At 43.9% G+C, this 26,393-nt stretch overlaps 1 protein-coding gene across 1 annotated transcript in view; it reads left to right on the top strand.

The window, feature by feature from the left end:
• The window catches only part of Prdm6 (PR/SET domain 6), a 102,782-nt gene that overhangs the window by 74,049 nt on the left and 2,340 nt on the right, over positions 1–26,393 (top strand). Inside the window, exons 6-7 of the mRNA XM_057789010.1 lie at positions 10,999–11,341; positions 20,815–20,991. Coding sequence (XP_057644993.1) covers positions 10,999–11,341; positions 20,815–20,991 — 520 coding nt within the window. The remainder of the gene's footprint in view (positions 1–10,998; positions 11,342–20,814; positions 20,992–26,393) is intronic.

Here is a 26,393-nt window from a genome sequence, read left to right as displayed (position 1 = left end):
ATAGGCTATTTAGACTGGTGGGAGCTTGCAGCAACTTCTACTTGAACTTCTTCCAAACTCAAGTATCGATGCTTGGGCAACCGTTCAGGTGATGTCCATATTTGGAACAGATTTAGGCAGTCCCAGGGTGCACGGGGGAGAACACTAGTCTCAGGGGCGCTGTCTTTTCCTGTCGCTAAGCTGACTCATCTGTGAAATGATAATTTGATATGCTGCAAGAAAGAAACAGAGACAACAGATGGATTTGTTGATGGGTGGAGAGCTTCGTCTTGGAAGAAGCGGTCTTTCCCTACTTCTGTCTCAACTCTCTCTCATGCACTCATCCTCCGAGTGCCCTCGCTGCTGCTCAGCACAGTGCCGACCTTGTTTTTCTCGTCTTTGATTCCGTTGAAAAACAGAAAATCTTTACAGAGCACACTAATACCAACTTCTCTGTTTTTTGCCCTAATTCAAACCAACCTCAATTGAAGACGTGTATCTTGGCATCCTCCTGACTTGTGGAGTTTCCCCAGAAATTGTTCTTTCTGCCGTGATACCCTGCTGTGTTAAAGGGAGTGTCTGTTTCCAGGGGAGCAATCCCCATGTGGAACATGGTTCGTTGACTGGCTTTAGAGCAGACACAAGCATGGAGACCACCAGATTCTTCCTTCCCCAGGATGACACCATCACTACCTCCCTCACAACAAGAACTAGAACATCTGGGGTAGAGCCATGGGTGTTCTCTGTGCCGGAACCAGACACAACTCAGCTCCTAACGTCTAGAGTTGGAGTCAAAGAGATTCTGGGAATCCTGCATTGCTTTTTTCTTTCCTCCTTGACTATAACCTGCTATAGACCGTGAAGATCCTGTGTTGTATTGAGGGATGTGTAGTATAAGCCCATGATGGCCGACAGCACTGATTTACAGCTTATAGTTCAGTCATTGATTCCTGTATTTATTGATCACCTGCTAGGGACCAGTCTTCACTTCATTTAGGTGCCATCAATGCAGAAGAAAGAAAACAGTCAAGAAGTCCTACCCTCATGGAGCTTCTCTCTAGGGACAGGGTGTCGTAAATATGTAATTAACTATTTACATATTTACACAGGTGGCGGTGTATTGAAGCAGGAAAGGACACTTGTGCTAGGCGTTTGGGACTGCAGATATGGGGAACAACTTGAAGGAGTCCCCACTGGCAAGCTAGGCTTTGACCAAAGACTTAAGGAGGCGAGGGAACGAGTCAGACGCTGCTCTAAAGAAGAGCCTGGTGGGCCATTCAACTAAAGCCCTAAGAGTTCATTGATGGAAATGTCCCTTAGATGTGGCAGAGCAATCCCAGAAGTTGGCCCAGGTATGGTGGAATGAGTGACAGGCAGAAGATAAATCATGTATGGGTGAGTGTGTGCGGGGATCATGTATCTGGTCCCTTGTGAGGAACCTGCCTTTTGCTCTGGGAGCCTGGTACTGAGGCTGGGATGGAGTTTTGAGCAGTAATGCAATAGTCTGACCGAGGATGTAGGGGGATCCCTCTGTCTTTTGAGTGCAGATTACAACAAGCACAGAGAGGTAGCACTCAGGGGCTCTTGTAGAAACCAGGGAAGAAATGGACCAACATGGAAGTGACGGAGAAGGCGAGAGACGTAAGTGGACATGAGGGCTATCTTAAAAGCAAGGCCAACAGCATTTCCTGACATTTTAGTTACCCAGAAAAAGGTGTCTAGGATGGCTGGATCTTCCAGTCTAAGGAGTGACAATTTTCTGAGTTTAGAAGTATGAATGGGAAGTGTGGATGACCACACAGGAATTGCCACGCTTACTTGACTCTCCGGAGTAGAAGTCATATGTTTGTACGTTGCTTTCGCCGCACAAGGCCATTGCATACATGGGGGTGCCTGGGGCTGGAGGGAGGGCATTTGACTGTCCATTTGCCATTCCTAGCCGGCTGGCAGGTGGTCCGAGCATACCAAGTAGTGTCCAGATTCAGGGCCACGGTGCCATTAAAAATGCGCTTTCTAGAATAGCACACCATTTGCGTTCAGCCCTTTCTCCTGCAATTGCACCTGTACGAAGCCTTCTTGAGGATTCTGGCTAGAATATTAAGCAAACTCTGCCAGGGCATGTTATGCTGTTTCTCTCTTGAAATCGGAGTGCTGTGCAGTCTGTGGCTTTGGTAGGAAAGCTAAGTTGCCCCTTTCAGGGTTCAGTTCCGAGTTCTCAGTAAGGATTGAGGGATATTTAAAGGGAATTAAGTCATCCTTTTAAAAGGCTTAATGGTGACAATGCCTCTTTCTCCTGAGGGTGTTAGGAAAATTTTATTTCACTTCCTGTCTCAAAACCATCTATCTGTCATGTGACTGGCCACCCAAGAAACCCAGCAGAAGGCTTCATCAGATAGTGAGGGGAGAAATATGACTTCAGTTGTGATTCTGAGATAGCGCCTCCTTCCATTTGATCACAGAGTGGCCCGGGAGTGCTCTGTGATGGCGATTCTTTATGCTGTGCTAAGAAAATACTCTCGCGAATTAGACATGCAGATGTGTGAAGGGACATGGCAGGGAACTTAGCAGACAGCCTTCCTCACCCTGAATAATTTAGATCATCTCAATGGATCAGCAATTCTAAGATGATTTTTACCTCACCTTGCTGGTCACAAATTCAACTGGATTTCAAAGAGGAGCTTCTTGAAATCAAAGCCTCGCCAATCAAATGCACTTCCTTATAGTGCTGCGGGCAAAGCCTGTGTTGCGTGTGTTGGGCTGGGGAGCTGCCTCCGCAGGTAAAGGCACCACCACGCCTGATGACTCTGCATTCTATCCCCAAAACCTACATGGTGCAAGGGGAGAAGCTGATGCCTGGACGTTGTCCTCGACACTTGTGCATGCATGTACACACACACATATGCACACACACATGCGCACACACATGCGTGCACACATGCATGCACACACATGCACACACACATGCACACACATCCACACATATGCACACACACATGCACATGCACACATACACACACGCACACACACATACACCACGAGTGAGTACTCACTTGCGTGAACACACATACATACACACCACACACAGTTAAAGTAAAGGTAGACTGGATAAAGATGAGGCCTTCTATTACAACTAGGAGATGAAAAGTTATCTCAGACAGATTTCCCTTTGTTAATGAAATTGGTCCTGGACTAAGAAACCCAAGAAAAATGTGACTTCAGTTAGTGAATCGTTCTTATTAAGCACTTTCGGTTATGAAAGTATCATGTTCTCCCCATGTTTCTTTCAACATGCAGCGTACACACTTCCCGTTGATCATGCGCAGTGGGACCTGGGGCATCGTAAGTGCCCCCCTCTGTCAGCGGCACGTAGCAGTGGGGCCACTGGGTACATGAACTGCCCGGACGTGCCAGCCAAAGCCGCCTGCGCTAGAAGAGGAGACAGTGCTCCACACAAGCCTCGGGCTCTGGAAGCAATTCCTGCCTTGTTTTCTTTTTTGAAAAAAAAAAAAAAAAAAAAAAAACTATAGTTAAAAATGTAAGAGAGCTCCAAAAGGGAGAGCCCCTCCGTTCACTGTGGGTCTTCCAGAGCCTGGAGGAACGCTCGTGTCGACAGATCACATCCGCAAGAAGGGTTGAGGTTGCCCTGAGCTTCCAGTGGGGGATTAGCTCCTGCAGAGTGTAAAGACCCAAGTGGTTCATATTCTTTTCAGAGGAAATTAAAAGAAAAAAAAGAAAGAAAAAAAACCTGAGAATAAATGTTAAACAAGTCTTCCTACTGCTTGTTCTGTCTCTGCGTATGAAGCTGAGGTGGCAGAATGTGAGACTTGATGGCCATGCAGGAGCTGCACTCAATTAGACCCTGCCTCGAGGAGGCCTGCTACTTCTGGTTCTCAAAGAGTAGCAAATAAAAAGAACCACCTCTGCACAGGGCCTCTCGTCCCCTCCCTCTACCGACACAAGGAATCTGGCCTAAGGAGACCCTGCTCAATCCTTTATCTGTGTGACCGTTAGGATACCACGATATCGTTCAACCCAACAGCGGTATCTGTGCACACAAGGGCTGAAAGGAAGCATTGTGATGGAGTGCAGAAACGCAAGTCCCATCCCCAACTTTGGAGGACAGAAGAAGGCTCATTAATATACAACTTAAGCATAAAACTCATTGAAGGTACCTCAGCAGAGCGGAGAGTGTTAGGTTGAATATGGTCAGAAGCCAGAGCACCTACTCCTACACACAGGGAGACGCTGGGATTGGACTCCTTACATACGTTTGAGTATGGCCAGGCACTATCGTTTCTCTGAATGGAGATGAGCAAAATGTTGACTCCATGCCCAGAGGCCAAGCAATTGTCCATTTTGAGACACTGTGAAAGCAGTAAATGCCTTGTTATAGCTACAGAATGGTCTAGGCCTTGATTTTTATCCTATCTGCCAGAAATAAAAGCTCCAGGTCAAGAACCTAACAAAAAAATTGGCCGAGGCTGGGGAGATGGATCAGAGCCTTGCAAGCTTGAGGACCTGAGCTAGGTCCCTGGGCCCCACTGGAGCTGGGCAAGGTGCTACACACTTGTCACCTTAGAGCTGAAGAGGCAGAGACAAGTGGGCACACGGGACCTGCTGCCTAGTCAATCTAGCTGAATCGGCAAGTTCCATGGCAATGACCCTGTCTGGGGGGGGGGGTGTGGATGGCACCTGAGGAATGATAGCCAAGTTTGTCCTGTAGTTTCCATGTGCATATGCACACACACACGCGCGCGCACACACACACACTTATCCTAGAAGTCAAGAAACCTATAGAATTTTAGAAAACACAAAGAAGAAGTGGGACACTTGTTCATCTTTATCAGAGGTAGTTAGCTACCCATTGGAAGGGTGACAGCAGAACCTCAGGGAAGAATGATAAAGGAGGAACGAAATACTGGAGAGACGCCATTGTATTGTCACCCAGGAATGTTGTGTGCCACTCTAGGTCTTGCTAGATGACATCATCATGCACTCTTCTAGCGCTTGGACCCGTGGGAGGGGCCATCTCTCAGATGGGTTTGCCTTCAGCACCTCCATCAGCATAGGAGAGCCACTGCGCCCTTGACCAGCCCCTAGCTCATCTGTCTTTAGTTGTCCCTATCCTGCACTGCTCACTCTCTAACACATGGTGACCCTCCAAAGACTCCCCAGTAACGCTCTCCCACACAGAACTCCACACAGGATCTCGGTCGAAAGGCAAAGAGGTCTCCACACAGATCTCCAAAATCTCCCTCTCAGAGTCCATTTCCCAGGTACCCTTGGGTCTGTATTTTCTTTTGTCGGGGTCTGTTAGTTTCCACCTAGACTTCTGTGACTCCCAGCCTCGACCATGAAATTGTCTTCCCAACATCCTTCACTTCCATCACGCATAGGAACTTCGCCCTCAGGGTGTTGGGACTGAAGTAGTCATGTCCATTCCCACAATCTGTCTCTCTCCGTGTAGCTAACAGTGCTCACTTCCAGTCACCCGACTGTGACCTAGACACGTCACTCTCTCTCAGCAGGCCCTGTTGTGTGTGTGTGTTCCTCGTGTGTTCTTTTCTCTGTTGCCACCATCCTGATCAGGGTCACATGGTCCACTCAGGGATGCACCATGAAGCAACCTCTTTAGGGTCGTCACAGCCAGAGTGAAATCCCATTTATTTGCTTATTTTATTCTAGTTTATCCACTTGTTTTATCAACAGATAGTTTGAGCTCATAGATCAAAGTCCACAGAGTATTATGGGCATACAAATCACCAGCCAAGAAATAATGAGGGATGTTGACAAATTCTTAGCTCTTCTTCCAGAAATACATTTTTGCCTCTTCAGGCATCTAAGTACATTCTCCCTTTCTTTCTTTTTCTGTCCTCCACTCAACCGTCTCTCCTCTGTCTCCACTTTTTCAAGAAAGCCTTTGTTGACCTTTAGTTTCTGATCTTCTTGCCTCAGCTTCCCAAGTGACTGGCATTATAAGTGTTCACCACCGTGTTGGGCTCCTTATCTACTTTTTTTTTTTTTTTTGCAAATGTGCTGGCAGCATATGGTCCACACTGGTCACCGTGGATTGATGCTACCCTGAAAGCAGACATCTGGTCCCCTCAAGCTCTGGTTCAAAACTCTTTTAGACTTGCGAGGACTCTTCCCTTGAATAAGTAGCTCTTTCATATAGGATGCTATGAGCCCCACGTAGTCTCCAGCTCACATACTAATTTATCTTCAGATAGGATCTCATGTAGCCCTGGCTGCCCAAAACTTGCTGTGTAACTGCGGATGACCCTTGAGCTTCTGACCCTCCTGCATTCACCTCCCAGCGCTGGGTTTATAGACATGTGCCACCATGCTTAGCTTTATGGGGGTGTTGGGGATGGGACCTAGGGATTTGCTTATTCTAGGCAAGCCCTCTACTAACAGAGCTACATCTCCACACCTGGGGTTTTAATTGAAATGCAGCAGGATGTGGTGGCCCATGTCTGTAATCCTAGCACTCAGGAGACGGAGGCAAGATGGTCACAAGTTCCAGGAGGGTCAGGACGGTCTAATGAGGCCCGGCCTCAAACCCCAAATCAAACTAGACTAAGATATTAGTGACCTCAAGACCCCAAGAGTTTAGCCTCGCTAACTTGTACCTAGTGGGCTATACAGCTCAGGCCCCCAGTTTCCCAACACCTTTCCAGTCCCGGCGCAGCTCCCACAGGTGCTGGCAATAACTACCTTTCCCTCCAGCCTCAGGTGTGGCCTGCCATCTGTCCCCTCCTTTGCCATGTGGACACATTTTCAGGTCCTTTAGTGCTCAGGTCCTTCCCGTCACACAGCAGGGACTGGAGCTGCTGCTGTGGCAGCTCCCTTGGCTGACCGTCTCTTCTGCCTGTCCCCACTCTCTCATGGGTCCGTTCAGGGCTCAGATACCCGACTTCCTAGCATCCTTTCTTCCTTGCAGTCCTGGACTACATCACTTCTAAAATGGACGTGTTTTCATATTCTAACGCTGCATGTCAATGCCTACAGTTATAATGATTCAATTAATAGAACTAAAGAATTGAAGCTGAGTGAGTGATTAAAAACACGGGCTTCCGGTCTGGTCAGTCTGTCACAGCGCGAGGAACTGTGCGCTCTCCTGTCCTGCTACGTGCCCACAAGTCAGTACAGAGTAGATGCTCGCTCAGGAGATATTTCGCAGGTGGGGTGAATTTCATGGATGCTGAATTTTCCTCCCCGCCTTTAGCTATCCAGATGTGACCAGCGTCTTAACTATCCAGATAAGTGATAAGTTAATGTCTTTGCTTGGCTCCATCCTTTCAGGCTCTAGACTGCACCCCCTTCCTCTTAGTCTTTGTTTTCATAGTCTAAGGAGACTCTGTAGCTCAGCGTCCCCGAATGCAGAAGCCACTTGTGTTTCTGGTTATGTTAGTGAGCTGTCTTCAGGCCTCGTCTAAACCACTTCTCCTGGGTTTCCATGAGGCAGCGTTTCCAAGATTTGCCCCCGTCCCCAGCTGATACGTTCTCTTGTTTAGTTGGTTTTTGATGTGGCCAGAGAGGCTGACATTCGGGAGAATGTTCTGTTTTCAAAACAAACATCTATACATGGAGGGAGGTGTGGACATGGTAGGACTCCACAGAGCAGCTGGACTTCAAATATGATCGCTTTGGTGAAAAATCTTCATTCCATCTCCTCTCTCTTGTAAATCATGTGCTCAGTTTCATTTAGTAAGACTGAACTACTTTATAATCATGATGGAGGTGCACGCTTAGTGCGGCATAGGGAGCATGCTGCTACCTATAGAGGGGACGTGTTTCATATTTGTGTTATGACGTACCAAAAAATGAAATAATAAATGGAGAATAATCTTATTCCAGTCATCCTTATTTTTACTACCCAAATGCTGTTTATTATACTACAGTCACCCAGACCCATATATCTCTGATTATTTTGCAAATTTTTAGATATATAAATTTGATTTTTTTTTCTTGACATTGATCCATTAAACTTATAAAAATCCATGGGCCCATGAATCTGTTTTTTTTTTCTATCTAAAGATTGTGTGACCTTAAGGATTTAAAATTAAAAAGCATGGGCCAGGATCGCTGCTCTCCCACGTGCTTACAGTGTCTGTGTCCCTACCATCTTTCCTTTTGGCGCTCTTTTGGAGCGGCCCGACTGGCAAGGGCTCACTGTTGCCTGGAGACTAGCAGTTTCTCTGGGCTTTGCTTTTCCTGGATCAGTGAGGGAAATGCCAAAAAATGGGCTCCAACCTGACCTCTGACAGTGCTCCTGTTTTTAGTTTTTTATTAAAATTGGCAAAGCATCTCCCCTTATCTTTTAGAGCCTGCTTAAGATGTAACACAAAGAAAGATTTTTTTTTTAAGTCTAAAAAGCGCCTACAAACTCCTCCATATTGCTCTTTGCCTCAGGAGGTCAAATGATACATGTCTTATATATATGAAATATAAACTCTACATAATTTGAATACAGGTATACCTGTATATGTAACAGGTATAGTTTGGTGTATACGGCACAGACGCAAAGCACTGTACAACCCACAAAGTAGCCCTCCTCTATTTGAAATACAGAACAGAGAAGTTACAGATAGGAATCAAAAATGAAATTTGCCGGAACTTAAAAAGCTACAGACTATAGCTAGGGCTAGCCTTCACTGACATGTCACGCCAAGCAAGCCTCTGGGTGCTGTTGGGCTACTGCTTTGCCACCTGTAATGAGGGAGGGTCAACTTAGTCAGTGATTCTGCCCCGACTTCACCTCAAGCTCTACTGGGAGACTCATTTGATTTTTAAAAACCTTCTGTAAAACTACTGCTGAGTAGCCACTGAGCAGGGCTCCAGGGCTATCCCTGGACTTGGAGTGTCTTGTCTGGGCTGAGACGAGCTCTGCTTCACTTACTGTAAGGAGGACTGCTCCCTGTGTTAGATTTGTTGATCCTCTGATTCTGTAGAACCTCAGGTGACACCGCCTTTTGCATGTGTGAGCCACCTGTCTCCTTCTAGAGCTTCCTGGTTCCCATGCCTCTGTGGCTGTCTTCTAGAGCTGAGTGTGCTCTTCTTGTCAAGGAACTTTAGCCATGGCCGTGGTGAGGAGGACACAAAGGCTTCCAGTTTGTTTCCCGCCATGGTTCTGAGCCAGGGCCGTATTGGCTTCTATAGCAGGCATGGCTTTGTTTCTTCCCATCACCAATCTTTGCCAATCATCTTCATAATTTTGTATATATTTGGACAAGGTCTTTCACTGTGTTTCTCTGGCTGGTTTAGAACTTGTCATGCAATCAGGCTGGCCTAGAACTCACAGAGATCCACCTCCTCCACTCCCCGAGTGCTGGGATCAAAGGCGTGTGCCACCATTCACCTTAATTTTTTGACTACTGTATGTTTGTTATTCTCTTCGACTCCTGAAATTATCAATAATGTAAATATATATGTATATATATACATATATATCATAGTAGTTACTTTTTAAAAAGGTTAAGCCTTTTGCATAGATTTTAATCACCTTTAGACCCATGGAATGACCAGTTAATACTTGATAAATGTTGCTAACACAGTAAGATATTGAAAAAAGAAGCCAGGAGTAGCGGCTTACACCTGACTGAAATCCTAGTACCTGGGAGGCCAAGGCAGGCAGATCACTTTGAGTTTAAGGCTACTGAATGGTATCCTGTCAAAAGTAAAATGGAGTGAAAATTTAAAGACACAATAAACTTCAAGGATTTAGATTTCTTGCATAAAGAAACCTTTTATTTTACAGGTTCTCCTTCTGTTCCACTGTTCCTCCCAGCAAGGACCATCTCCCTCCTTCTAATCTCGCCTTTTCCTGCCCCGAAAGAATGGTGACTGTGGTTGACATAAGGCCCTGTGATGAACTCTTTGATATCACACCTTAACTTCCTTCAAGGCCACGGAAAGATGAGGACACCAGGCCCCAGGGCTCGGTTGCTAGGGGCTGTTGGCCTCTTCCCTAAAAGCCACTGATGCATTAGCTCACTCAGTCCTCAGCGTGACCACTTCATACTTTCCCAGGGACTATGTCATGGGCTTGGGTGATGCTCCCTTCCCCACAGTCACCATGCCAGGAAATAGAGTTAGAGTCTAGGCTGTTTCAATCACTAAGTCGTGTGCCTATTATTTCTAGAAGTAGCGCTACCTCTGTCCTTATTTTACCTATAGGGAAAGAGGCTCCAAAGGGTATAATGAGTTGCCTAAGATCACCATGGTTAATGAAAGCTAGGGTCAAGGCAGGCGCCTGGACCGTCTTGATGTCAGAACTTCAGCTTCAAGCATCACAGCTGTTTGCAGCCCCCCTTGCTCTATCTATCTGCCAGTCATGCCTCTCTCCAGCCCTCCCTGAAAATCTCCTGAGTGGACTTAACCCTGCTCTGTTCAAAACCAGCCTGTGTGTATCACCTGGATCTTAAATAGTTTCAAAGTCAATTTAGGGCACTTGGATGTCTGTCATTTCCCTTCCTCCCCAACACTATTCCCACGGTAGCCAGAATCCCACACCTGTGGTGGCAGCCCATTTCCTTTGCTCGGCTTCTCCTGTCTCCTGGTAGCTCTTCTTCTCTTAGCTCTTCAGTCAGCTCCATGGCTACCTGATTTGTTTTGGAAAGGCCTGGTAGGAGGCCTTGGCATTCCCTTCCTAATGCAGTGGGACCCACCATTTCTGGGCACCACCGGCTCACCCTCTGTCTCTTATATCTGAAGGTCTCTAGGCAGGATGCAGTGTGGAGTCCCATATATCTCCAGTCAGAATTGTGTGAACGTTGAAGGCAAAGGGTCTACCAGAACAGCACTGAGCATATACTAGTCGCTTAATAAACTGGCATTGGATGAGTTATTAATTTGTGATAAGCCTGGTTTTCCCCTCAAATGGCCTTATTATACTAATTTGGGGGCCAGAAAAACACAATTTCGCATGCTTGTTTAATAGGGATGTTTTGAAGTACGTGCTAGTGTGTTTATTTAAGGGCTGGTGAAACTGACTTTCTTCAATTCTCATTGTTCCAGTGAACGTTCCTTCCACGGTAATGGAAGCCATGTGCCGACAAGACGCCCTGCAGCCCTTCAACAAGAGCAGTAAGCTTTCTTCCGTCGGCCAGCAGCGTTCAGTGGTTTTCCCACAGACTCCCTGCAGCAGGAATTTCACCCTCTTGGATAAATCTGGGCCCATGGAGGCGGGATTTAACCAAATCAACGTGAAGAATCAGCGGGTCCTGGCGAGCCCAACCTCCACCAGCCAGCTGCACTCGGAGTTCAGCGACTGGCACCTCTGGAAGTGCGGCCAGTGCTTTAAGACTTTCACACAGCGCATCCTGCTGCAGATGCACGTGTGCACACAGAACCCCGACAGGTGAGGCCCAGGGCATCCTGCAGCACCTTGGGGAAAAGCCGCTGCTTAGAGCTGCCTGCCCGCAGGCTGGAAGGTCACACCCCGAGTTGTGTTAGGCCTCAGCAGGTGCCGCCATCATTTGTGAAGACTGCACAGACAGGTTGGTGGCTCCTGAGAGGCTTCTGCGCTCACTACCCAAACAGTAACATCCAGGTTGAAAAGGGAGCAAGAGAGAAGGAACGTTTATGAATATCAGGGGTGGAAAATGAGGTCAGGATAATCAGAATCCCCTCTGTCTTCCAAAGATAATATAGCTGGCTGCCGGCCGGCTGTCGCAGGCATTTCAGAGTTCACCTCCAGTGTGCCGTGAGTATGAACTTAATTAAGTACTAAGAGGTAATGAATTAGAATTTTTTGCTTAGTACTATTTTTCTTCGGAGCATGCAAACCCATAAATCCTGCAAACCTGTCAAAAGGAAATACCCACTCGGCTAGTGATGTGGAGGAAAACAGATGCCACTTATTCAATAAACTAATATCCACACAGAAGAAAAATGTTGACTAGATACGTCAGAGTCAAAGTTGGTTTGAGAGTTTGTCAATACGGAATTTTATGGCCATGAACTGAGGATGAAATTTAGCTGAACAAGTGAATTAAAATTTCAGGTACTCTGACGAGTGGCCCAGTAGATATAATGGAACTATTATTTATGAATCAAAACTGGTTTATTTGACAGTCTTGATCGCTGGGAGCGCAAAAGACAAAGATCAAATTAATTCAATAGGAAGGCTGTCTCTGTTTTATCTCTCCTTCACGTCCTGCGAGAACTTGATTAAAACCAAAATATCCAAGAACAACCTGGAAAAAAATTCACCTGGAATATAAAAGTGAGAAATAACTCTGAGTGCTAGGATTGGGTATCTGGAAGCAGGGTGCCTGAATTGTTTACTTAATTTTGCTACTCATTAACCTTAACAAAGCAGGCCTCCTAATGCATACACTCAGCTCCTCCCTCTCAGCTCTGCAGCAGCTTACAGCAGTGTGCCTGGGAGATCAGAGTAAAGGACAAAGGGGGTGGGAGGGAGGCAGAAGGGGTGGGTATATTCTAATCTTAGATTCAGGGCATTTGGACACCTTTACATCTGTGCACATTTCTATTTGTGTCATTCTAGAAACCGGTTGCTTAGCCTCAAGTGTTACTGTAGCTAATCAAGATGGAAACATTTACTTTAGTACAAAGGCATCTGAGTCTAGCTGCTCCCTGCACCCTTGCCCTGTGGAGGTAAAACGTAAAAGTTGGAGTGTGGCTTTTTTTTTCTCTTCCATGCAGAAAGGCTTTTCTTAAAAGTTCACAGGCATACATATAGCCCAATATGTGTCCTTCTTAGCTTACATATCATTTTAAGACCAAAGATGCATTTAAAATCCCCTCATAAAAGTGAGTTCAGGTGTAAGGGTGTGTTATTTGCAAAGGACTGTTGTGATACTGTAGTAAAGTGATCGTGCATAGTAAGTTTGAAAATAGGGGGCCTGAAGAGATGGCTCCATGGTTAAGAGCACTGGCTGCTCTTCCAGAGGACCTGGGTTCAATTCTTAGCACCCCCATGGCAGCTTACAACTGTCTGTAACTCCAGTGCCAGGGGATCTGACAGCATCGCACCAATGCACATAAAATCAATTTAAATAAGTTTTAAAAAAAGAACCCTGTCCTTAACTTGCTTGCTTACGAGGATGCCAACAGTATGTGAGTGACATTCATTGGGCATTCCTTTAAAAAAGGAAAAAAAAAAACCCAGGGCAAAGTTTCAGTCTTTTTGGGTGTGATAGGATTTCACGTGGGCTCTCCCAGAGGCCATGTAGATGTTCTGAGGTAAATAGATACTTTATAACAACAGTCTGTTTAGTGTGACCTGAGTTATACCCAGAAAATCATGTGCATGGTTTAAGTCTCTCTAAAGTTTGTCCTGTAAAATACTAGCGTTGTAATTTAATACATCTATAAAAACTATCTAAACAATTAGCTTAGGTGAACAAAATACCTCCAGGGGAGATTGTTAAGGTCAGCGATGATCGTAAGCAAATTTAGTGTGGCTGGTAAATCCCCAGGTGGTATGAAAGAAACCCTGTGGATTCTTGATTCTTCCCTGTGCTTTTTTTGTGAACACGTGAGGGGTAGCTGCCATCAGTCATTAATAAGTTAAAGTTAAGAATATCATGACTTGAGAAAAACCAGACTCTTTGAAGGCAGCGTAATGCAGTACAATGTTTCTTAGTAATACAGTACAATGTTTCTTAGTAATACAGTAAGTACAATGTTTCTTAGTAATACAGTACAATGTTTCTTAGTAATACAGTAAGTACAATGTTTCTTAATAATACAGTACAATGTTTCTTAGTAATACAGTAAGTACAATGTTTCTTAGTAATACAGTACAATGTTTCTTAGTAATACAGTAAGTACAATGTTTCTTAATAATACAGTACAATGTTTCTTAGTAACAATGCGGGGGGTGGGTTGAATTATGTCATCAATCTGAGACCATTTTTGAAGATGAAAAAGAGGGAGATGCCTAGTCTTTTTATCTATTAATTTTATTCTAAATGAATAATTTATTTTTATCCTATAGGACTTTGGAGACAGGGAGATACTTTCCAACATTCCTAACCACACAAGGAAAAGCTAAATCGGAGCAATGTCCTGAACTCCATAAATGTGATATGGACATCACGTTTGTTCAGGATGGTTGCCAAATTTGGAAACTTACCTGTTCTGTGTGTGGAGACACAACACTGCATACATTCTTTGGTGACTAGCTTCACAGCTGAGCATTTGTCTTTGGTGGTTTGTGCTCACTCATCCACAGCCAGATGTCCCTCACACCTGTGTAGAATCCCTCCCAGTATAAAAATCTATGCTCAAGGATGTGGGATTGGCAGATGACCTATGTAGATGCTCCTGTATACTTGAAATTATCTTTAAATCACTCGTAGTAATATCCCACACTGTTGTAAAGACCACGTAAATAATTTTTATTCTGTATTGCTAAGGACTGCTGCCAAGAAAAGTCTACATGTATTCCGTGCAGGCATGTTACTTTTTTGGAGCAGTTTTTTTCTCTCTAATTGTTTGAATCTGTTGATTAGAGACCCACATGTAGAGGAAGCCAACTGAACAGTAAAACAGTTTAACAGAAACCCCTGTCCTTCTCCTTGGAAACTATCAGGAAAATCTCACTAGAAAGAGCGGTCAGAAGACAAAGTCCGAAGGTGAACTGTACAAATCTGGGACAGGCCCCTGCCACTATGGTCCAAATGCTTTCTCAGTCTACAGACCCTTTGGCAATGGAAGGTCAGACATTTGGATCTTCATCAAGAGAAGGTGTGCTCTGTATCTGTGACCCTTTTCCTGTGGGTGCCATCCAAACATATAAAGGTGAGGTCTGTGGCTACCCAGTGGTGCTGGGGTTCATCTCTACATACACATAATGAATGGAGGAGAAAAATCAGCTGGATCTGGCAAAAATAGGAGTCAGAACAAAAGATAAAAAAAGATCTACGAAGGTCTAAGAGCCATGGATGGCTCATTCTCTCAGTTTCATTCTGTGGATATTAAGCCAACAGATCCCCCATCTTCTTCCTTTTCTCAGGCTACCAACTCCTGCTCGCACTCCTGGGTGAGCCATAGGTAAGCAGCTGTTGGAAGGTTGACCAACCAAGACTCTATGTACACAGTTTGTAAGCATCCGAGTTCCTATGTAAGCTAATTGCCTGAGCCTGGGCACCTTGGCTTACTGTTGCTGGGACCAGGAGGTTCACATCCCCTTTTTTTCCTCTTTTTCTGCTGCAGAAACTCTCAATAGGGTTGGGAGGGAGGGGACTCTAGGAATGAATGAGGAAAGCCTTTGATCACAGTTGATTATTTTCTGAATGTTCTTGTCTTCACAGAAAATGTATTCATAATATGCACTTTTATTTTATATCGCTTTTTCTTTTCTCTGGCTCTCTTTTCTCCTCTCTCTCTCTCTCTCTCTCTCTCTCTCTCTCTCTCTCTCTCTCTCATTTGTGCCACATGGGAGGAAGTCTGCCTTTAGCCGCGTGGGCACGCCATCAGCTATTCACAATTGTGTTTAAGTACCATTGATTATCATCGAAAAGGATGGTGTTAGGCAGGTAAAGGAGTTTCAAAAGCTGTTTTGTGGGAAAAGCTTGGAGAGCGACACTGTCATAGTGTCTGCCCCTTGCTATGTAAGTGCAAAGGTCATCTTTCTTCTTTCCAGTGTTCTATGAACTCACCCTTCCCTGACTCTCCTTACACAGAGGCAGCCTCTGCTTCCACATAGTCGGCCATTTGCAGGGCCTCTCTGAAGCCTTGTGAGATCTGAGCTTAGGCTGCCTCTCATTGAGCAAGGAGAGGAGGATGTTGCCCCAAGTGAACAACTTTTATGCTAGAGGATTTTCATGCTGTAAAAGAGAAATCAAAGGAGGATTAATAATTTTTAAAAGAAACCACACTTAATTTTGTTAAATGTTTCATTCTTTTCCTATGTACACCAAACTAATTACAGACTCAAAGCAAATGAATTGCACATTTTACTGGTGTAATCTTTGGCAGAGGAGCTACCAGTGACGGAGTATGTCAGGAGATGAACCGAATGGTCTCACTGCTTTTTTTCTGCGTAAAAGTCTACCAGTGTTGATTTATGCTAAGCAAATCCACCCACATGTTGTCCTTCTCAATTATTTTGTAGATGTGTATGTAGCGCGTTCTAGTTTTTCACAGAGCTCGAGTTTTCTTGTGTGGGAACTGGCCTTACAAAGCCATTGCAATCTCTCTTAATGGAAATTAACCAAAAATAACACTTGAGTTTCTAAGTTGCACTAGTCACTATTCACATGCTCAGCTGCTTCTTGTAGCTGCAGGACCTGATTCAGGGCAATGTCCACTCTTGATCTCCCTGCTTTAGGTCCCACCCCACCACCCAGTCACACAGAGCTGTGCACTGTGAGATGTCATTCCTCTGGGTTTGCTTTGAAAATGGTGGGAGGCTATATGTGCATGATGAGTTGGGAGAACCAAGAGCTTTTGAAATATGCTTCCCAAATGCAATGATGTAAGATCCTGGACGCAGTGGAGATCAACACCCACGGATGTCTGTCCATATGTGCTTTTCTGCTACGATACATCAAACGGATCTGTGATTTTCAAGTTAAGATAGATTCTATCCAAGAGTCTGATCACTTTAACTTCGCCAGACTTTGGAAAACATGGAGATGTTGGGATTTGGGTGGTGAAGGGTTTGCCATGCCAGCATGAGGCCTCGAGTTCTCTCATCAGCACCCACATAAAAAGCTGGGCAGGGGGTCACACACTACTGTCTCAGTGCTAGGGAGGCAAAGACGGAAGCCTCGCCTCCTCAGTGAGTCTAGGTACCAGTGGCAGGCTGCCTCAAAAACGAGAAGAGAAGACCACCCGTGGCAGACCTTAGGCTACCACGTGCACAGCCACATACACAACCTCCTTCCAAAAACTTAAGGAAAATGTTGATAATGGCAGCTCACTCTGTGTTCTGAAGTTCCTCTGGTGTAACTTGAAATATGGCTTTAGAAATATACACCCATATTCTGAACTCCTGTGGCTAGTTCCAGAAGGAATTGTAATTTTCTGAGATAATTTCCCTAGAAAGTATCTGTTTCTGTTTTTAATGCATTCCTATATATCCGTATTTAAATCTTAGCTCCAGTCAATTTTAAAATTACTTTTTAATCATTTTTTTCTCCTCCTCCTCGAGTATTGGGGATTGAACGAGGGCTCTCCCACTCACTGATATTCTCAGCTGTTTTATTGTTTTTTTTAAAGACAGTTAGTCAACCAGACTGGTCTTGAACTTGCTCTGTAGCACAGGCAGATCTTGAACTTCCACTCCTCCTGTCTGACAAGTGGCAGTATTTACAGGCCTGGAATGCCCAGTCTGGCCTCTTTTACTCTTTTTTTTTTTAAAGAAAACTCTGAAAATAGAAGAACATAAAGTTGAAAAGAGCATCATTTAATAACTACAGACCTTCTGTGGGCTTCTTTTCTTTGGCTATCTTGGAGGAACAGATTGCCCTGTACCTTGCAGAGATGTCTGCTTCTGTCTCTCAAGTGAAGGTGTGTGCCACCACTCCCAGCTCCTTTGGGATTGATTATTGGTTTTTATTTGAGACAAGGTCTTGCTGTAGCCTGGGCATAACTTTTATATTTATGACTCTTACATTTTCTGTACATTTCTAGGCTGTTAGAAACTGTTGCAATCACAGGAACTCACTTAAGATCCAAATCCACATATTAATAGAACTAGGGTCTGCCAAGATGAATGTCAGTAAATGCTCTGATATCACTGCACGGTGCCTAAAAATAAAAGGGTATTATTTTGCTTCGTGAAATTTATTAAAGAAAGGTTTGTACCTACATTTTAATATGACACTTTCTTGTTATTCAAAATTCTCAAGTTTTTATCAAAGAATTAAGATTGTTCATATTTTAGAGTATATACACCCAGAGAGAGGGAGAGGCACAGGGAGGAAGAGCGGGACTCTTCCAAGTGCAGGGAGCTAGCTGCAACCCTCATGCAAGGTGGCATGACATTGGTGATGCTATGATTCGCAAGTATCTTTGGGGGACATTGGTTATTTTCCCTAAGTTAGGAGGAAAACATGGTGTATGAAAGAGCACCCAGGTGAATTTATCTCCTTCCCCAGAGAACGTGAAGAAAGAGGTCAGTGCAGCTGAGTGACTTGTCAACATCCCATAGCTGAATAGAGCCAGAGACTGAAGTGGAACTCACCTTTCCTATCCCAGACACTTCTGTTTAGCCAAGGTGTGTTCCATGTAGTTTTTTAAACCGAGTCCTAGTGGCTGGGGGAATTGGCTCAGTGGGTGAGAGCACTTGCTCTTCCAGAGGACCCCAAGTTTGGTTGCCAGCAGCCATATTGGATAGCTCACAGCTGAGTGTAACTCCAACTCCAGGGGATTTGATGGCAACCACAGGTACATAACAATGGTCCATCCTTATTTACATATACACGCACACACATGCACGTGCACACACATACACATGCACATTCACACATGTGCACGTGCACACACATGCATATGCACACACACACACACATGTCTTAAATGATAACTTTTAAAGACAGTTCACACAGGCCACTGGACCCCTAGCAAGTACTTGCTTGCTGGTCCTCGGCAGAAAGGATGCTCTAAAGTTTAACCCTCTTTCCTTGACAACAGAATTTGACATCAGCCTTTCACATCTGTTCTGTGAATCTTTGCCACAGTGACTATCAGCATAAAAAGGATGGGTTGACTTCTGACTGCAGGAAATAAATCACCCCAACTTTTGACAGAGGGTTAGAAAAAAAAAGGAAAAGATTAATTGGTTTTATTTAGTGGCTTATTGTTTATAGTGATAGCTATTAAAAATAGATAACCAGAGGCTAATAAATGTTAATGGTCCCTTCACTATTAGAAAAATCAATTGTCAGTGAATATAGCACATATTACATTATTTTGTTTATGATCCTCAATAGCATATAAAAAATTTCATCCCCAGAGAACTATTTTTTGAGAACTCTTTTTAAGGTCAACATTGACTGCCAAGAATAGATTTGCTAGGGGGATATTTTCCTCTGTAGGCAATTTTAATGGCCTTCAAAGCATTATTTTATAATTATAATAAAATGCATGTGTAATTTGTCAGGCTTGATAAACTCCTTTCCAAGGGCTCTTATGTATTTCTTTGAAACCTGTTTGAGAGCAGTTAGATAGATTTCTAAATGTAAGTAATTAAAATTGTATAGTATTGAGTTATTGACCAATGCTGGACTATTAATCAAGCTAAAAAATTCTACAATCAGTGCTCAGTGTGCTGAAGCCTGGTAAAATAATAGTATTTGTGTTCAGCGAGGCAAGTAGCCGCAATTAAGCACTTCAGTTGACAAATGAGAGGGTACATTTTATTTTGTACTTAATTGAATTGTTGTACATGCTCGGTCACCATTGTCTCCCAGCCCTTCAGTTTGGTGTTTGGTCATTGGAGCTCCTGTATTTGTTAATGGCGGAGCAATTAAGTCTGCCTTTGCCATTGGCTTCCTAAATGCAGCCAGAAATGTCTGTGCTCCAAACCAGGGCTTACTTAGTGAGTGCAGGGAGGATTCTACAAGACAGATGGTTAATTTCCTGAAAAAGGATTGTGATAAACAAATTAGAGCCCTGTCAAGAGTTGATTTGAAGTGAGTTTGAATAGGGAGAACGCCTCGGGTTTCCTATCACTCACTGGATTCTGCTTAAGTTCGCAGAAGAACTTCTGACGAATTTTAATCTATTTTATGAAAACCCCAAATTGATTTACTTCTCATGAGCTGTGTGTGCTCTGATAATCTTGCTAGTTATCAGGTGTTCCTCTCAGCTTCCTCCTGCTGGCCTGTGCACCACTGTCTCCTCCCTGCAGGCACAGTGGCATCTGTCATTTCTTGCTGCCATAAGTCATTCCTTGCAACTAGATTCAGCAAAGGAGGTAAGATTCAAGAACAAGACTCCTGGGACTGGAGAGACTGCTCAGTGGTTAGGAGCACTTGCTGTTCTTGCAGAGGACCTGGGTTTGGGTCTCAGAACCCACATGGCAGCTCACAACCATCTGTAATTCCAGTTCTAGGAGATCCACCCTCTTCTGGACTCCATGAGTACCAGATGCATGTGGTTACATACTTCAGACTCTCAACATACATTAAAAAATAAAACAGAACAGGACTCTATAAATGGGGTAGGTGAGAAGTCAGGATTTCTTTTTCAAAGAGATGCATCTGGCAGGTCTGGTTTCATCTTGGGTAGACCACAAGCCAGTTTAGTATTTATGAAAGTGTGCATGCAACTTGGCCACTTGCCTGTATTTCCCTGACACTTGGAATAAGGTTCAAACACCCTGTCATGACCTTGGCCTCAATGTCTTATATCCTTGAAGGACAGTTTGTCCTCAGTTGTCTGTGCCAAGTCCATGGTAATAGCAACTGCTTTCCCTGTCCCACTCAGAGGATTACTGTAAAGATTAAACCAGATAATTGACTTTAAAGCACTTTTAAAAAGTAAAGGATACTCTGGAACCATAAAAGACAATTATGTATTTTCTTTTGTACTGTTTGGCTTAATTAATCCCATGCTCATGTCTGTGAAGCTCACAGAAATATGCTGGTATTTGCTGGTAGGGACATTGAGATAAGCAAATAGCTGTTTTTGAAATAGTATGATTCATACAGGAAGGGAATGCTCATTTGTGAGGTTGATCTGTCTCATCAGCTCTGCGAATCTTGTTCCTGGGACAGCAAGTAGTAGAACTCAGAGGCCAGCGCTGTAAACTCCGTCTTTCCAAAGTGTTGAGTCTAACGTGACAGCCCCTTCCCTCACCCTGGGGATTGACACAGGACACCATGGCCAGTCATTCTCTATTTGTTTCAGACCCTACCAGTGTGGCCACTGCTCCCAGTCCTTTTCCCAGCCATCAGAACTGAGGAACCACGTGGTCACTCACTCCAGTGACCGGCCTTTCAAGTGTGGCTACTGTGGTCGTGCGTTTGCTGGGGCCACGACGCTCAACAACCACATCCGGACGCACACTGGAGAAAAGCCCTTCAAGTAAGTAGTGGCCAGCTGTCCACCCTCTTTTTCTTATTTTTCTTGGGAGCTGCCAGGTCCATGGGCACACTTTGCCCGGCTCAGTCTAGCTGGTGGAGAAGGCTACTTTCAAGGTCGGTGTCTGTGCTGTAAGAGGCTCTCTTGGGTTGCATGGCTGATGTTTGGAACATGGAAGTCAGGAAAGCTACACACTGATCATGGCTCGAGGTTTGCAATCTCAGATATGAGATGATATTCTAGGGCCTATTTTCTCATCAGTATAGTAAGATATGAGTAGCTACCCTGAGTAGTCTTTCCAAATCCTGTGCTTCCATACATCTGAATTCTATTAGTATCCCTGCCAAGATCTTGCTTTCAGCAAGTTCCCGTAACCAGGAGAAAGGTGGCCATAGAATAGGATTCTTGAATAATCCTCTTGGAAAACATGAACTCTTTAGGATTCTAATGACACTTTCTTCTCATTTCTTCAAGTTGATGAAAATTAAAACAAAGGGTATATATTTCCGAATACAGAGACTGTGGGTAAGGGCATTTTAGCAAGATTGTGTTTCAACATATGGTCCATCCAACAAAGCAGCAGATATTTGAACTATGCAAAATGGCCCATCTATCATCCATCCATCCATTAATCCACCCATCCATTAGTCCATCCATCCATATGTGTTCATTCAATAATAATAAGTGCCTACTTTTACATTGGTTATCTTGCTAGGCACAAGAGATACAAAGGTGAATGAGACGCAGTCCCTTCCCATCTTGACTTTGAAAACCTCACACTCTAAGGGGAAGTCCAATCAATCAATCAATATTATAACAAAGGATGAAAAGCATAAAAAGATATGTTTGTACAATGTTGAGGTATAACAGGGAAATGGAATCATCAGATATGTGTAGGATACAATGTTGACCAAGTCTACGAAGGATGAGCAGGAGTTTGCTAAACATACAAGGGAGAAGAGTAGCTCAGATGGCTGCAAGAGTCTTGGAAGCTGCACACATCAGACTGGTGGCCTCAGAGCAGTTGACCTCATAAACTCTTTACACATTTCTACCCATTTTCTGTGCTTGCTTACCCTACTTGGGAAAGAAAATTTGAAAAACACAGACATCCAACCTTATTCACCTTTTATAGGACAAACTCAAGCAGGATTAGGAAGTGATTCTGTCAGTAGGAGATGAAACCTCTTGCTTAGGCTCAGCCAAGTAGGTTCCCATTCCGTGCTTATCCTAAGGCCAAGTACAGTTCATGGTAACAGTGTCCTGTTGGTCTGAGTCCTGCCTGCCTCGCTGGTCTGTCAACCTACAGAGGGGCTCATAAAAGGCTGTTGTCTTTTCCCTCTACCTACCATCATTTAAAAATTATCAATTAGTTGATTAATTATTAATCTGTTTGTGTGTGTGTGTGCATATATGTGAGCATGTATGTGTCATGGCATATGTGTAGAGATCAGAAGACAACTTGTAAGAATTGGTTCCCTCCTTCCATCCTGTGGGTCCTGAGGTTCAAACTCAAGTTGTCAGGCTTGGTGGCAAGAGTACCTTTACCTGCTGAGCAATCTTTCCAGCCACTCCATCATGGTTAACTATGTTCCTTAATGGTTTAGTTGGTTGTCTTAATAGTAAAAACAGCAATGATTTTTGTCTGTATACTTGTTTACCACAGAAAGTCTTTGGGCTAAGTGGGACAAGATGGTACCTAAAATCAAGTTTATGATATACTAACCACCTGGGCGGTGGTGGTACACACCTTTAATCCCAGCACTCAGGAGGCAAAGGCAGGCGGATCTCTGTGGGTTCAAGGTCAGCCTGTTCTATAAGAGCTAGTTCCAGGACAGGCTCCAAAGCTACAGAGAAACCCTGTCTTGAAACAAAACAAAACAAATAAATAAACAAAAACGATATACTAACCAAACTCTATCCCCATAGACTGTAATAGTCTGAAGAGGGCACCTTTCTGAAGGGCCAATTGGCTTGTCCCTATCTTAAAAATTCCCTATCTCTTGGGTGTTTGTGACCTGCCTGATGGATGCTGTCGTCACCCTCAGGCCTGATTCCCAGGGGCTCACAGATTCTGTCTCTGCCATTGTTCTGGAGGTAGAAGGTAACTATGCCTCTTTGAGAGTTTGGAAAGACTGAGGATTCCATTGGTCCCTTATAGTAGAGAGGGCAACCAAATGAATTCAGTGCCAGCAATCAGATTGATTTTTATCTTGCTGCAGTGTAAATAGATTTTAGTAATTAATTGAAGTGGTTTCAGGGTCAGGATGGGAAATAGATTTCTGTTAATGTTAAGGTGTTACTTATGTGTAACCTCGTTGATTCCACTCAATTTTTTTCTTTAACACCCTGTTTTTGTCATGTTTCCAATAGAGTTGCCATCTTAACTTAGTTTTAATTCATCGCATTAATATTTGAAGGGCTTAAGAGATTGTGTTTCCCCTCCTTTCCAACAGTGTTGTTCTTTTGTTCATGCCTGCTTTCATCTGGAAAAAACAACTGAACAGAAGATTGTAAAGCAGTGGGGTTGTTGGATAACATTCTCCCTGCCTGTTTTAGCCTGTTGCTTCTTGATTTTAGCAAAGTATCCATACGTTATCATATTTGAGGCATTTAAGGTGATCAAATATATATGCCCAGAGGAGAGCTGATATATGCTTATTTTGAAGCTGCAAGATTTAAACATCTTCTAAGAATGGAAAGCTAAATCCTTTACTGTATACAGGGTCTTTCAGGATTGTCCTATTGCAAGAGAGTTGGAGAATCTTCTAACCCAGCCCATGGATATCCAACCCAGGGACATTTGTAAATATTATGAAGATATCCTTTTACAAGCTTATAAAACAAACATTAAAAAAACTTTTTGTTGCAGATTAGTCAATAAAAATGGTTTCACCACCATAGTTAATTTTACTACTTCAGCTAATGGGCATCGGCTTAAACAATGTTGCAGAGACTGGAAAGAATCTTGTAAAGATGCACAAACCTAAACTGTACACCCAATGCAGCCTCCAAGTAGATGGCCTGAGTGGTTTCATCTCCAAACTGTCCCCTCAACCCAGGCGGTCTTCTCAAAGTCTCCAGGGTGAGGGGAGACTGAGCCTGTCGCGTCCGGAAAAGCCCTTCCCTCATCCTTACCTCTGCTGCTCAGCACTTGGCTGAAGGATGTGGAGACTCCTGGCTTCCTGAGGCAGCCAGATGAGCAGTGGTACTGTCGAGCTAGAACTCCTGCAGGCTTCGCCTCACATCTGATCAGCTGAAAGCTCCCTGGAAGAACCTCTGTCTTAAGTTCTAGGGAGATCCTAAACCTGTCAGCAGCTAACGGAAGCTGAAGACGTGAGATTTCTAAGGTAAAGCAACTCACAAGAAAACAACCAAAAGGATGGACTGCACCAAAGGCTTCGGAGTTTAGTTTGTTATGCGAGACTGAAGTCATGGGGAACAAGGAACAGACACAAGAGATCGTGTCACTTAGTAGCAATGGCTAGGCACTGTATTGCAGGAAGGGCAGCTGGTAGAGATGGTCAGAGGGCTAGCAGTGAGGACTTGTTTCTCCTGGGATTGTGCTAAATGAGATCTCATCAGGTTTGGGGTAGGGGATCTATTTGACCTGGGAAGCTGCACCGACAGGCCAGGACTTGCCCTAAGAGATCACCTCTACCATGTTTTAGAAGCCAGAGGAAAAACTTTCACCAGGATGTTTTTTGCCTTCAGTAAAGAGAGTTTGGCTCAGAATAAAGAAGCAGAACATTCTGATGTCCAATATTTAAGCAAGATATAGACAGAAACTCTAAGCAAATCTGAAGAGACACGGCAAGCATTTACCATGTATGAAGCCCTAGGCAGTTTGGTCCAGTTCAAGTATTTCACAGCCCACGGCAGATGCACAGAAATATTCTTGCAGGTTTTCTGTGTAGTAGAATTTTCTGTCGTTTTCGGTTCATATTGTTCAGTCAGCCACTACAGTTTCAAAAGAAGGATGTCAAACTGAAAAGGGAAATGCAGGCTGATTCAGACTCTCACCCTGTAGGAAGTTGAGGGGGGGCTTTCTGCTTGCTGAGGCATTTGGAAGACTTTGCACATGCATGTGTCTGGGATGTTCACAAGGCTGTGACATCAGTGCCTATGCCAAGGGAAGGCACAGGATTGCAATTAAGGGTTAAATGCCAGCTCAGCTGAAGCCCGGCTCTGACCTCCCAGAACCAAGGTACATGATAGAGTAGGTCTTTTGATGAGTCCCATAAAGCTGTGCAGATGCTTTGCCAAGTTTTCTCATCCAGAGTCTAAGGTGATAGACATGAAACTGAAACCCTAGTCTTGTTTATTTTTAAAAAATTCTTTTATCTATCTGTCTTTACTTCCTCAGATACAAAATTCTTATCATTCCCAAACAAAATAGTTTGTATGCCTGATAACCTATGTTTCCCCAAAAGAGAAAATTCCTGGCAATAGCATCTAAAATCAAGTAATTTCTCCATATTGGCATATCATTTTCTTCCATTTGGTGAGAAGATGGGACTAGCCATGGTCTTTGCAGTGGTGATCTTCTTATGCATCATAGATGGGGAGAAATTCCTACTGATTATAACACATTGCTCTAGGTACGTAAATCTCACTGAGACATTGAAGCCAACACTTGAGAACAATGTGACTCTTGCTGTGGCCATCCAGCATGGACATTCGAGTATCAGAGAGGTACAGACTTTAGTCTTACATAAGGCACCAGGCTTTCTGCGTGTGCATTCTTCACACTTTAATAAAGAGGATGAGAAAAGCAAAGACACAGCCAGGTAAACTGTCAACTCCTCACAGTGGTTCAGCCTTTCTCTCTCGCTCTCTCTCTTTGAAATTGATCCTACAGCTTCAAAATTAAAAAAAGAAATATAATAATTTGAAAGTTTGTCAGGTAGTGAAAGGTAGTATATTTTAACACACTAATCCAGTAACTAATCAGTTTTCTAATAAACAATCAGCAGTTTGCTACGTGTCCTCGGCACTCCGGTAGCTCTGGAGACGGGATGAGCTGCTCGTGGGCGTTAATGAATACACCAAAAATCGTTAGGTGATCAATACTTCTGAGTTATTTTCATTGAGCTGATAGGTCTGATACATTAAAGCTGACATTATACATTTGTCAAGATCACCGTGCAGTTTTTAACAGTGGAGCAGGCTGCTAAAAATATTCCCTGAAAGACAATCAGAGCAACACATCTTCTTCATCCTGACACACTCAGTTGACTGCCAGAGTCTGGAAACTTCAAAGCAGTGGTTCTCAACCTATGGGTCACGACTCTTTGGGCAAACCTCTTATCTCCAAAAATATTTGTGTTATGATTCATAGCAGTAGCAAAGTTCCGGTTATGGAATAGCTATGAAAGAAATTTTATGACTAGGGTCACCACAGC

The sequence above is a fragment of the Chionomys nivalis genome, chromosome 14 (assembly GCF_950005125.1).
Source record: "Chionomys nivalis chromosome 14, mChiNiv1.1, whole genome shotgun sequence".
NCBI lineage: Eukaryota > Metazoa > Chordata > Mammalia > Rodentia > Cricetidae > Chionomys > Chionomys nivalis.
The sequence above is the reverse complement of the archived record's forward strand: the minus strand, read 5'-3'. Positions and strand labels throughout refer to the sequence as shown.